The sequence below is a fragment of the Rhineura floridana genome, chromosome 7 (assembly GCF_030035675.1).
Source record: "Rhineura floridana isolate rRhiFlo1 chromosome 7, rRhiFlo1.hap2, whole genome shotgun sequence".
NCBI lineage: Eukaryota > Metazoa > Chordata > Lepidosauria > Squamata > Rhineuridae > Rhineura > Rhineura floridana.
The window spans coordinates 86,093,891-86,106,803 of NC_084486.1; the positions used below are offsets into that span (position 1 = coordinate 86,093,891).

The 12,913-nt window shown below is 40.0% G+C and overlaps 1 protein-coding gene across 11 annotated transcripts in view; it reads left to right on the plus strand.

The window, feature by feature from the left end:
* Positions 1 to 12,913, plus strand: part of BTRC (beta-transducin repeat containing E3 ubiquitin protein ligase) — a 160,922-nt gene that overhangs the window by 130,427 nt on the left and 17,582 nt on the right. For all 11 annotated transcript variants that reach the window (XM_061636215.1, XM_061636210.1, XM_061636208.1 and 8 more), the window contains 5 exons: positions 3,466 to 3,562; positions 4,901 to 5,038; positions 5,553 to 5,671; positions 9,594 to 9,843; positions 10,213 to 10,331. In XM_061636215.1, the coding sequence (XP_061492199.1) occupies positions 3,466 to 3,562; positions 4,901 to 5,038; positions 5,553 to 5,671; positions 9,594 to 9,843; positions 10,213 to 10,331 (723 nt within the window). The remainder of the gene's footprint in view (positions 1 to 3,465; positions 3,563 to 4,900; positions 5,039 to 5,552; positions 5,672 to 9,593; positions 9,844 to 10,212; positions 10,332 to 12,913) is intronic.

A 12,913-nucleotide genomic window follows, 5' to 3' on the forward strand; every position in this document is an offset into this window, starting at 1 on the left:
GAAAGGTTACAGTATTTAGGGCTTTTTCGTTTCCAAAAATTGGCCCTTATCTACCAAAAACATAAATTCATGCTTTCATAAACCCAGTTTGCATAGGAACATAGTAGCTGCCTTATACTGAGTAAGACCACTGGTCCCCGATGCTCAGTATTGTCTATGCTGCACCATCTCTTCAGGATTTCAGATGGGGTTCTCTCCCTGTCCGACCTAGAGATGCCAAGAATTGACCCTGGGACCTTCTACATGCATAGCAGGTGCTCTGCTAGAGAGCACCAGCACTTCCCATACTTGTACTCCATTTAGCTCTATCCTATTCCTCAGCAGAGTCCACAGTCCACATCTCAGGAAATGTCAATATTGCTGCAGGAGCTGTTCCAGTATGTAAGCTCAACCCTGTTATCAATATGAAGCTTATGGAGAAAGGGTTGAAGGTGCATGCTCAGAAAGAATTCTGAAGCATAGCCTTTTGTCCCATCTCTGTCTGATTGATAGACAAATTAATAGCTGACCTAAAAATAGTCTCTAGCTCAGGTTGTACTGATTTCAGCAGCTAGGGTGCTGGAGGAATGTACCTCAGTCCTTTTGTAGCCTATTTCATATTACATTTCTCACACTGTATTGTTGGATGTAATGCTTCCAGTAAGATGCAGCAGCTACTCATGCTTCCTAAGCAGGGCTGTCCCTTAGAGTGTGCAGGATCTTGGGCACCCCCTTGCCTGTATCTCCCTCCTGCCTCTGCTGCTCCTCTTTGTGGCAGTAGTAGTGGTGGCAGCCCTTCCGCTCCCCCTCCCCCAGCTTTACTTTTGGTTGCTGGTGTTTTTTCTGCCACTTTCCTGGTAGTGGCCTCTCTCCACCTAGCCAACTTTTTTTTTGCCTTTTGCCACTGGTTTAGCAGCAGCAGTGTGGACAAGGCTTTCCAGTTTATGCTGTTCACCGCCCAGAGAGCCATTGGCTGTGGGCGGTATAGAAATTGAATAAAATAATAATAATAATAATTCCAACCCCATCTCCTCTGTCCTTGCCTTCCTCTCTGAAGGGAAGAGATGGAAAGCCTTGCTGGATAGGAGGTGGCAGGGCTGCCAGAGCTGGCTGCCAGTGCTAGGTGTGAACCCCCACAAAACTGCAGGGCCTGGGCTGGTCACCCCTAGTTGTCCCCCCCCACATTCCCCTAGTCATTGCCTTATTTCTGGGTATTTGTACAAGCACCATTAGTCAGTGTAGCATGCAGTATCCCTCCTTCCCGTTACTTAGAGCAGTCTTTGATATGGCTAACAGAGAGTAAAAATTCATTAGGCATCTAGAAGTTTACATATTCTCTCTCCAGCTAAAGTAGAAGTATTCTGTATTATGAATGTGTTAGGTCACTTTGTTTTCCTCAGCAGATTTTCACAGTTAGAGACCTGCTTTATCTTTAGTCATAAAGTCAAGAGTATAAACCACTGAGGGTAAGCATGCAGAAATTCAGATAGATTAGTTAATCAAATGGAATAATTTTTTCTATTATGCAAGACTTGCCCAAGTCTAGAGTTGCTCTGTTAACATTTCATTAGATGCTTCTCTCTCTGGGGTAATTCCCTTAATACATAATTTTCTATCCAAGGAGCCTCCCTAGTATGTTGTCCGTGAGGAAGCTGGGTATGAATATTTCATAAACAAGACAAAAGTGACAGCTAAGGCATTTTAGCTGCTATTTTAAAAAAAAGGCCACAAACTTGCAAGCACAAATTCTATTAAGAGCTTTGACACTAGGAATATGTTACAGTTTAATAGATTTTGAGGGCATAAAATGTTTGTGAAATGTTTGTAGGGCTTCCAAAATACCTAAAATGCAGTTCTGTATTTAGTATTGATTCCTAGAGATACCCAGATTACTTTTCGTTTGCAGCTTTAGCAATAAGCAAGGCACAGACATGCATCTTCAAAACCTGGAGTAAGCAAAATATATGATACTGTTTCAGAAATCAACTGACTTCCAGCTATGGAGATCTTAGTGGGTCATAGTTAACACATCAAGCAGCACATTGGCAAAATATCTTGGCAGTAATAGTAAGCAAATAGGTGCTTCCAACACCTTCAGGATGCCTGCAGAAATTTCTTTCCTGAGAGTTCTTTTTCCTGGAAAATACTTGGGAGCTAGTTTTTTCCAGAAACCTACATTTGGAAGTCATATGTGGTTTTTTTCATTGTATCATCATTCACCGTTTTTATTAATAATTTGGTTGATTTGGCAGCAGTGAATCTAACAAGACCAATTTGTTACAGTTTCAAAGGAATGACTGAATAATGTCACAGTTTACAGTTACAAAGGGTCTCCTCCTATTTCTTCCTAGTAATATGCTGTAGAAAAACCCATAATGCAAGGAATTCTATTTAAATGTGATTCTTTGTATTCATGGTGAAAGCAAATCCCCTAACAACCTAGCTGAGTGTTTTATTTACCAATGTATTGTTGTTTATTTTTTAGAATTCCAAGAGATCTCAACATTCTTTTTTTTTAGAAATTTCTATTCTTCACAGCAATAAAGAGCTTACGATTCTCCCACTAGTCCAAAAGGAAATTTAATCGCAAAAAGAAAAGAAGTAGTAGCCATACAAGATTCAAATCACTCATGTGATTCTGAACCAGGATTCACCTTGCACATGCCAGGGCACCTCATGCAAAAAGAAATGTCTCAGCATAGCTTTAACGTTTATGGCAAGGGAGGAATGGATAAAAAAAACTTGTCAAGAAGTATCAATGTAGTACAATGGTGAAAGGGGGAGCAGAGAGCTGGCCTAGGCTAAACGCCATGCCTCAGATGCCAGAATTATACACTGAGGTATTTGTGCCCATCTCTGCTTCACGAGGAATGTTGCCAGGCAGAAGAGTTGTTAGTACCCCCATGGTGGGGTTTACTAGCTTCTGCACAGTGTTCGGTGAGTCTTTAACTTTAGGAAGAGGATTTTTTTTAAAAGTTACACAGCAGGAAGTGATTGCCATTCGCTTGTTCCCCCACCCTTTCTCTGGCAAACATGTAGCTTGGGATATGTGCATTCCATGACCAGGCTAAGTTGAGGAAGAAACCAGTGCAGTTCATTCAGAAGCTAGAAGCAGCAATAAAATGCTCTTGCTGATACCAGTCAGAATGTGGGGAACATGCTGAGGTGCTGTCCTATTATCAGTCTCCCTTTAGGACTCCCTACCTATCCACCTCCACTTACAGCTGCAAAGGACTTTCATGTCCCTTTTCAAAGACAAAAGGGGTATGTATTTAGCTACCTGCTAGTGCATGAATCTGCCACATGTGTAAAAGCCATAGTATTTTGAAGGAGAATACAGCATCCTTTTTAAATCTTGTCCAGTCAGCCTTTTCCATCTACCAAGCATAGGAGCTCGACAAATCTCTCTCTCAAATCTTTGAACAAACTAGCTAGGGCTGAATGAGCAATGCTGCTTTTCTTTCTTTCTTCCTTCCTTCCTTTTAGGGGACAATATCTTTTTAAGAACAAGCCACCTGATGGGATAGCCCCACCCAACTCCTTCTACAGAGCACTTTATCCCAAAATTATACAGGATATAGAGGTAAGAGCCAGAAAAAAAGGTCATGCAGGAGATAGCCAATGGGGAGCATGGGATCCTTCAGCTGAACATCTTTGAAGTGTTACACACATCACAAATTTCCTACACAAATCCCAGCCAATTGAATCTACATAAGAATTAAAGAGAAATATATATGACTGAATGTGACAGTGTGTACACATTTGTACACATTTTTCTTCTGAGTTCTATCCTTGGTGCAAATCATCATTTAGTAATCTATCTTTAAGACAGGGGTCATATATTGCAGATACATTTATAGTTGGCCTTCCTTTCATTGAAGGTGATTGGGTGTTCAGGCTCTTTCATTATAGGGGCTGAGCTTGACTCTTCTGTCTGTCCAACTAGAAATTTGAAAATATTTGATCTGGTACTGCCTTATCCCAGTTAAAATCCCATATAAATCATATTTTAACTTCCATAGTTACAGTAAATTACATATGTCAGCTTTTCCATTGAAATAGCCTCTCCTAATGTCTCATTTGTGACCAGGGATTTTCAAAGATCATCACAGTGACTCTTCCCAACTCAAACAACTGTTTGAGCTTCTCCTAGTGTCATTAAGATCAAATCAAGACAGCCTGCTTATTTGGCAGTGCCCGTTGTTGACATTAATTCTGGAGATGTTTTTCAAAAGAAAGGAGGAGGACTAGGGCCAGATGGGCTGAAAGCGTGCTTGGAAGTTCTTGGAGAGACAAATATTTGTGCAGCAAAAGGTGTAGAGGAAGGGCAAATACTACCTAATGGATTGCCAGTCAACACAAGGGGAAAACATATATTTTATTTATTTAGAACATTTGTATACCATCCTTCAGCCAAAAACTACCCAGAGCAGACCCATTTAAATTAATGGGCTGAAATTAATAATGTCCATTAATTCCAGTAGATCTACTGCGAGCAGGATTAACATTGGATATAATCCATTGTTTTAAATGGATGAGGGTAAATTAGCATTCTGCTTTTTGACCCAGTCAAGGTAGAGGAGGAAGGGCTTGAAAAGATGTCAAGCTTCTTCTGACAGTTCTCTAGATAAGCCTGCCTCCCATGATTGAGAAAGCATATTCTAGATCTGTAGTGCTTTTGCTTTCTTGGTAATGACTAGAATTCTCTTGGAAAGGCTTAATGTAAGGGAAGCTAGAGATTGGGGGTGGGAGAAGAAAATGGGCTGTCCATTTTCCATCTAGCTTGCTCTGGGACTACTTGATGATAAATGAATTCAGCATAAGAGCTGTTTCTGTTGTCCCAGGAGTCTAGCAGGTTTTATTGGTGCAAAATTTCCATGATGTTTGTTCCACACTTTATAATTGTTTCTCTCTTCCCCAGACAATTGAATCAAACTGGCGGTGTGGAAGGCACAGCTTACAGCGAATCCACTGCCGAAGTGAAACGAGCAAAGGGGTTTATTGTTTACAATATGATGATCAGAAGATAGTAAGTGGCCTCCGAGACAATACCATCAAGGTGAGAGCTCCCCAGTGGGCAATAATTGAACACAAAATCCACTCCCCAAAGAATGCAGGTGTAACTTCATTTAGGAGGGGCAATGCAAGAGAGAAACTGAGAAGGATGAGGTTAATCCTTGTCTTCCTTTTCCCCCTTAGTGCCCCCCCATCAAGTTTGATTTTGAATTTCATTGGTTTTCCTCCCTGTCTTCCAAACAAGGAGGATAAATCTATATTATCTGTTTCATTTTCATGCATTGTGTTCATTGCTAGCCATGTTATTGGTCCTTCAGTAATTAAAGTCTTCCTGTTCCCTAATGAGAAGGGTAAAGACTATGTTCATATTAAAAACAGAGATATTAAGGATAGTTTATATTGCTCCATAGTGTCTGTGGAATTCAAAGTGCATTGTGTGCCACTTAAAGAAGTTTTGCTCGCCTTAGTAAATAAAATGCTGTGTTATAGAAAACAAAAGAGCCAGTCTAGCAATACAGTTTGTTTACCTTGTGATGAAATCCCTTTTGCTTTCCTAGATCTGGGACAAGAATACACTAGAATGCAAGAGGATTCTGACCGGACACACAGGGTCAGTTCTTTGCCTCCAGTATGATGAGAGGGTGATCATCACCGGATCATCGGATTCCACTGTCAGGTAGCTATTTATTTATTGAAAATGTTTAGAATCCTGCCTTTGTAACAAATAAAGGCCTCCAAGGCAGCTTACCCCATAATTAAAACAATCCATTTCAGTGAAAAAATAAAAAAGCAGAGAATAGAACCAGCAGTCAATAAGGAAAAAAAAACACAGTTAACCAACCAGATATCTCTAAAAGCTTTTGGACGTTGTGCTTAAAAGTTAACAGTTTGTATCCAGTATTAAACCACATTTTAAAAGAAATTATGGTTTAATGTGTGCAAGCACTTTGCTTCTCTCCTGCTCCTGACAGTGCTGCATGGGGGAGTAAACAAGCCGGAGCCTGACCTGTTGCAGCATGAAGACCTGGATTCATGATTTGGTACTGCTTAAACAAAAAAGAAAAAAACGAACAGAAGCCAGGATTTACCACACAGCACAGTTGGGAGCGGGAGAGGAGCAAAGCTCATGGGCAATAAATTGTAGTTTATTTTAAACTATGATTTAAAGTTTCATTTGAACCAGGCCAAAAATAGGGGTATGGTGAATAAAGGTTGGGGTGGGGGAACAGGACATTTCAGTGGTATCACCACAGAAAAGGCTCTGTCCTCCCATAGCTGCCCATCTCATCTCCAGCGGTGGAAGGGTTTGAAGCTGGGCATCAGTCATAGAAGATCTTAACACATGGGCCGTCTCATTTGGGAATCAGCAGTCCTTAAGATACCCAAGCCATTTAGGGGTTTAAAAAGCAATAACAGCACTTCTAGTTTACCCAGAAACAAACTGATAACCAGTGCACCTCTTTAAGTACTGGCACAATACAATCTTATCTGCAAATCCCTTTTAATAACTTGGCAGCTGCATTCTGTACTAAGTTGGAATTTCCAGTCAATATCGTCCTCTTGTATAGCACATTGCACTAATCTAACCTGGATATCATCAAGGCATGGAAATGATTTGTGCATCTGGATCTGAGATGTTTACTTAGAGAGTTCATGGCTGAGTTGAGATTTAAATTGGGGGACTACATGGCTCACAGTGTTGGCTATCATGCTACTCTCAGTGTTGAAGAAGAGATAGTTGAGAACAAGGAGGATGGATTTGCTCTTCAAGGCCTAGTCAAACTCTGTCCTCAAAACAGAAGACAGATGGCACGCACAGGGATGTGAGAGCTGTTTTTTTATAAGCTTTCATAAAAAATAGCCTTCAGAGTCAGCAACTTAAACCCTTGATTCCAGCCTTAGCAAACACAAATATAAATAAACTGTCCTTGGAAAAAGATAGCTGACTCTTGAGTGTACAAATTCTGCTTACATGAAATAATTCAATTAAACTGTCTAATTTAGCAGGGCTAGAAAAATATTTTAAATTTATAGGTGCTAGTCATGAATATATTATATTAGTCTTTAGCAGAACTAAAGAAATATTTTAAATCTTAGGTACTATATAACTTGCTACCAACTTGCTACCAACTATTTTTCTATCCCTGTGGCCTAGAAGGAGAGGAAGCATAATATTTGGCTCAATGGTATTCCATGTCTCTCACAAAATAAATTATGTGTTAGAATAAATTATCCATTCTGGAGACTTTGCTTCATCTGGAGTGCATTAGCATGGATTATTCAAAAGCAAAATGGAATGAAATGTGCCAAGGAAGTGCCTGACTTTGGGAATAGGGATGGAGCACAGAATCCCATTCCTTTTGGTAAATTTTGCCCATATTCTTCTCTGCAGTCATGATTTTTATTTATTTATTTATTTATTTATTTCAAAAATTTATATACCGCTCTAGTTCCGAAACTCAGAATTCAGAGCGGTGAACATTAAAAAACAGAGATAATACAAAAACAGCATAATAGAATACCTAAAAACAAATAAGTAAATTAATACTAAAAGTTCGACAACAATCTCACTTCAAACATTAAAAGCTAGTTGAAACAGGTATGTTTTAATCCGCCGACGGAATTCAATGAGAGACGAGGAATGTCGTATCTCAGATGGTAAATTATTCCAAAGAGTAGGGGCTATGACTGAGAAGGCCTTCCTCCTGATGTTCATTTGGCGGATCATGAAAGTTGAGGGAATAATAAGAGTGCTTTCAGAAATCGATCTCATAGGGCGATAGGTTTTGAATTCAACGAGACGGTTTGTCAAATATACCGGCGCCAGTCCGTGAAGAGCCTTAAACGTTAGAACCAGAATCTTAAACTGATGTCTGGAGCTAATAGGGAGCCAGTGAAGATGGTAAAGAAGAGGTGAGGTATGAACCCGAGGACCAGTTTTAGTGATCATCCTCGTGGCCGCTCTTTGTACCTGCTTGAGCGGTCGAAGTGCTCTAGCAGAAAGGCCAACATATAAAGAATTACAATAGTCCAGTCGAGAGGTTACTAAGGCCTGGGTTACTTTCATTAATTCTGATGTTCCTAGAAATGGGCGGAGTTGACGGACCAGTTTTAGTTTTGCAAATGTGGCTCTAGACACGGCTGCAACCTGGGGTTCAAAGGTTAGGGCTGAGTCCAAGATTATACCTAAACTACGGACTTGAGATTTTAAAGGGAGAAAAACTCCGTCAAGTGAAGGCAGATGTCCAGTTCCTTGGGGGAGATTTTTGCCAATGAGAATGACCTCTGTTTTTTCTGGGTTTAGTTTCAATTTGTTTTTATTCATCCAACTTTGCATTGCTAGGAGACATTGATTAAGGCAGTTGACAGTCTCTACAGTGTTCGGTGGAAAGGAACAATACAGTTGTGTATCATCGGCATATTGGTGATAATGAATCCCAAATTTTCGAATGATTTTTCCTAAAGGGCTTACATAAATATTAAATAACATCGGGGATAAAACAGAGCCCTGTGGAACGCCATATTTTAATGGCCAGGGTTTAGAGCAATGGTCCCCGAGGGCAACTCTCTGAAGCCTTTTTTCCAAAAAGGAGCGAAGCCATTTTAGTACTGTACCTCTGAGACCCATTTTAAAGAGACGATCTAACAGAATGCTGTGATCAATTGTGTCGAATGCGGCAGATAAATCCAATAAAACTAGAAGGGATAGATTGCCTTTGTCATGTTCTAGTCGAAGATCGTCGACTAATGCGACTAGAGCTGTTTCAGTCCCATGATTCGGTCTGAAACCAGATTGGAAGAGGTCATAATAGTCGGAGGTGTCTATAAACTTTTGAAGCTGTGAGGCTACCACTCTCTCAATGATTTTACTCAGAAAAGGTAGATTAGATACCGGTCGATAATTATTTAATATTTTAGGGTCGAGAGAGGGTTTTTTTAGTAAAGGTGTAACCATTGCTTCTTTTAGGCATTCCGGTAAGTGGCCTTGTTGAAGAGAAGAGTTTACGATTGTACTAATCCAGCTTGCTAATTTCAATTTTTAGAAAGGAGTTGGGTGGAAGCTCTCAGTAAACTAATATAGCAGAGTTTATACCCACAAACACAGAAACTCAGCACCTGTAGCAGAAGATTTCAGTCCTTGGATCTTCTACCCTGTTAAATTTCTTAATTATGAGGAGGATTTTCTTGCTGTGTTTTGACATTAACTGTATTGCAGGCTTTTATTTGTTGGGCTCTGTAGTTGTGCTGAGTAAACCCAGATAAGGACAGTTTGATTCCAATAGATTCACAATATGGCATTGAACAAATTAAGTTCTATCTTATTTTCAGTTTCCTATCTGTAAAATGGATATAAGAATGTTCTAACAATACACAACGTTGCTGGGAGGAAGAATTAGATTATTATTGAAAGGCTATTTAAATTATAACTACCTCCAGACAAACTTATTTAGCACATCTTTTATAGGAATGTTTAGCAGTTTCTGTACTGGAGAAATCACATGCTCTTGTAATGCACTAAGGTATTTTTTTCTTACCATGGGAAACACCTAATATATCTCTTTTCCTCTCCTACGTTTCTCTTCTATCACAAATTCCAGAGTGTGGGATGTAAATACGGGTGAGATGCTAAATACCCTGATCCATCATTGTGAAGCGGTACTGCACCTGCGTTTTAATAATGGCATGATGGTGACATGTTCCAAAGATCGTTCCATTGCCGTATGGGACATGGCCTCCCCAACAGACATCACACTACGAAGGGTCCTGGTTGGACACAGGGCAGCTGTCAATGTGGTAGACTTCGATGACAAGTACATTGTGTCAGCATCGGGTGATAGAACTATAAAGGTGCAAACCATGAAGTCATTATGGTCTTGGATATAATTATTTATTAATTTATTTAATATGTTTATATTCTTCCTTTCTTTCAAGAACTTCAAGGTAGCATGCATAATTCTCTCCCCCCCCCCCGCACCTCACAATCACACTGTAAAGTAGATTAGGCTGAGAGAGAGTGACTGGCCCAGGGTTGTCTTTGCCGTTTCATGGCCTGAGTGGGATTTGATCCAGGGTCTCCCCAGTCCTAATTGAACACTCAAACCATTACACCACACTGCCTTCCATTAACAATCTATGGCTTTCTCATACACATATCTGTCCATGTTGTGACTTCCAGAATAATCTGTTTCCTTCTATATATACTTTTCTCTCTCACAGGTCTGGAACACAAGTTCATGTGAGTTTGTGCGTACCTTGAATGGCCACAAGCGAGGCATTGCTTGTCTACAGTACAGAGATAGACTGGTAGTGAGTGGTTCATCAGATAATACAATCAGGTAAGAAGTACAACAGATAACTGAACAGTATGCTGCCTCTCTCTGGGCCAAACTATACATCACACATTAATGTTTGCAGTCATATTGAATAACCATTTTTTCACAAAGTGCCATGGGGAGGGGAGCAGGAGGTGATGGTTAAGCTTTTCGCTCCCTATTTGCACTCCAAATCCTCTGCTTCAGCACCTTAGCATTTAAAAAGAGGGAGAGAGAGTATTGGACTGTTGTTACATGCATTTGTGTATAATGTGTACTTTGGCATATGCACCCTCTTTCTTTCTCACTAAATTGAGATTGTACTGCTTCAGACTGCAGATGGAGGATCAGACTTCTGAATTCACCACTGCATAAAAACCTGTAAAAAGATTTAAAATTAGTACACCAGATAGATGCCTGTTCTGATTCCTTTATTCTGTACTTCTAGAATAAAGTAGTTATTTCTTATTTTAAAGCTTAAAGTCTCTGACTAATTTGCAGGGAAGGTGTAATCTTTAGCAAAGATTCAAATACACAAAGCTCACTCAGACGCTCAAGTATCTAATTTTGCTACTCTGCAACAGGTCATGGGCCCAGTCATACAAAGGAGATCTGAGTAATTAAAAGAGCTTTTTGTGTTGCGAATCAAGGAAGCTAGAAAAAAAGACCTTCGGAGTTTAGTCAGTAAAGAGCAAAGCCTTTTTCTCAAGGATGACTACCTCGGAAGAACAGCTAAGCCTCAACATTCACCTGGAAACTGGAAGCTGTGGTCGTTTCTGATGAGATGCCACTTAAAGCAACAGAAGCTAATGGAAGTGATTAAAAACCCAGAAGTGGGACCACAAGCCTCAGAGGAAACAAGAAGAGTTTGGACGGAGAAAGATGAAAAAGCTCAGGACCTCATAGTCAAATGCGTGAGTAACTCTCAAATCCCTTTGATCATTAACTTAAAAAATGCCAGAGAAATGTGGATTGCACTGGAGTCAAACCACCAGCCAAAAATCAAGGCCATTTAATTTTGATGTTACAAAGTGTTATTAACTTGCAAATGAAGAAGAATGGCTCGTTTGAAGAGCACCTCACTAAGTTTATAGAGTTGACTCAGGGAATAACTAAATGCAGGACAGAGCTGGATGATCCGACCAAAATTGCTCTGTTTCTAGATTCCCTCCCAGAATCAATGGGTACTTTCTGCCTCGTATTGCAACAGCAAGCAAAGAACTCTGAATGAAATTGAATCAGAAGTTAGAGAACAATTCTTTCAGCAAAGCAAGAAAATTGCTGCAGGGAAGGACAGTGTTGTTTCATTCCTTAGCAAACAAACTTCTAGCCTTCCAGTCGCATGCAGATTTGGGGAACAAAAGAGGCAATCAAAAGGTGTTAAAGCCAAGGGCTGTTTTCTATGTGCTTCACTGAATCATCGTAAAGATCAGTGCAACAAGAAAGGCTAGTCTGAAGGAAAAAATAAAGGATTTAAAAAGACAGACAAGAAAGATTTCAACAGTTTACAAGTTACTCGTGTTGAAAAATGTGATAATAAAGTCTATGTAGGAAGTGGAGCAACCACTCATTTTTTAAATTCAAAAACCCTATTTAAAAGTCTAACCCCACGTGGAGGCTCAGTTAAAGTTGCTGACTCATGAGAAGTGCAAATAAAAGGGGAAGGGACTGGAATGTTGGTTTGCCAGATACCAAGTGGTGCCAAAGAGATTTACCTTAGAAATGTGCTCTGGACTCCAGGGATTTCTAATAATTTGATCTCCGTTAGTGAGGCAACCAATAAAGGGTGTTCAGTGCTATTTGAACAAAATTTCTGCACAATTTCTCAAGATGGTGTAATTATTTGCACAGCTACGAAGAGAAAAGGTATGTATGAAATTGATCAGCAAAGTCCAGAGGCTAATATTGTGGAGGACTGCTGTAACAAACCATGTTTGCATTTATGGCATAGAAGGCTTGCACACAGAGACATTGCAAAGATTAATACCCTTCAAAAGAATAAATTAGTAAAAGGCATGAAAATTGAACCCTGCCAAGGAAAGGGAAGATGGACATGCTGTGTTAAAGCTAAACGGACAAGACCAAGTTTTCCTAAGGGAAGTGAAAGTAAGACTAAGCGCCCCCTAGAGTTGATTCACAGCGACATTTGTGAAATGCCAATACTTTCAAATGGTGGAAATTGATATATTGTTAGTTTTATTGATGACTATTCAAGATTTACTGTAATCTATATACTGAAAGAGAAGGGGCAGATGCTTCAGAAACTCAAAGAGTGTATTGCAATGGTGACCACTAAATTCCAGAGAAAGCCACAAATACTACGTTCTGACAATGAGGGAGAATACATGTCTCATGCTACCCAGGAGTTTCTGCGTGAACATGGGATTGAGCATCAGACCACTGTATCTCGCAACCCAGAACAAAATGGCATCTCGGAGAGAAAATTTAGAACTCTTATTGTGATGGTGAGATCAATGCTAGAAGATGCCAATCTCCCACAGAAACACTGGGGAGAGGCAGTGTGTACTGCCACCTATCTACAGAATCGTTTGCCAACAAAAGCGAATGGCAACAAGACTCCATTCGAATTATGGCATGGACACATA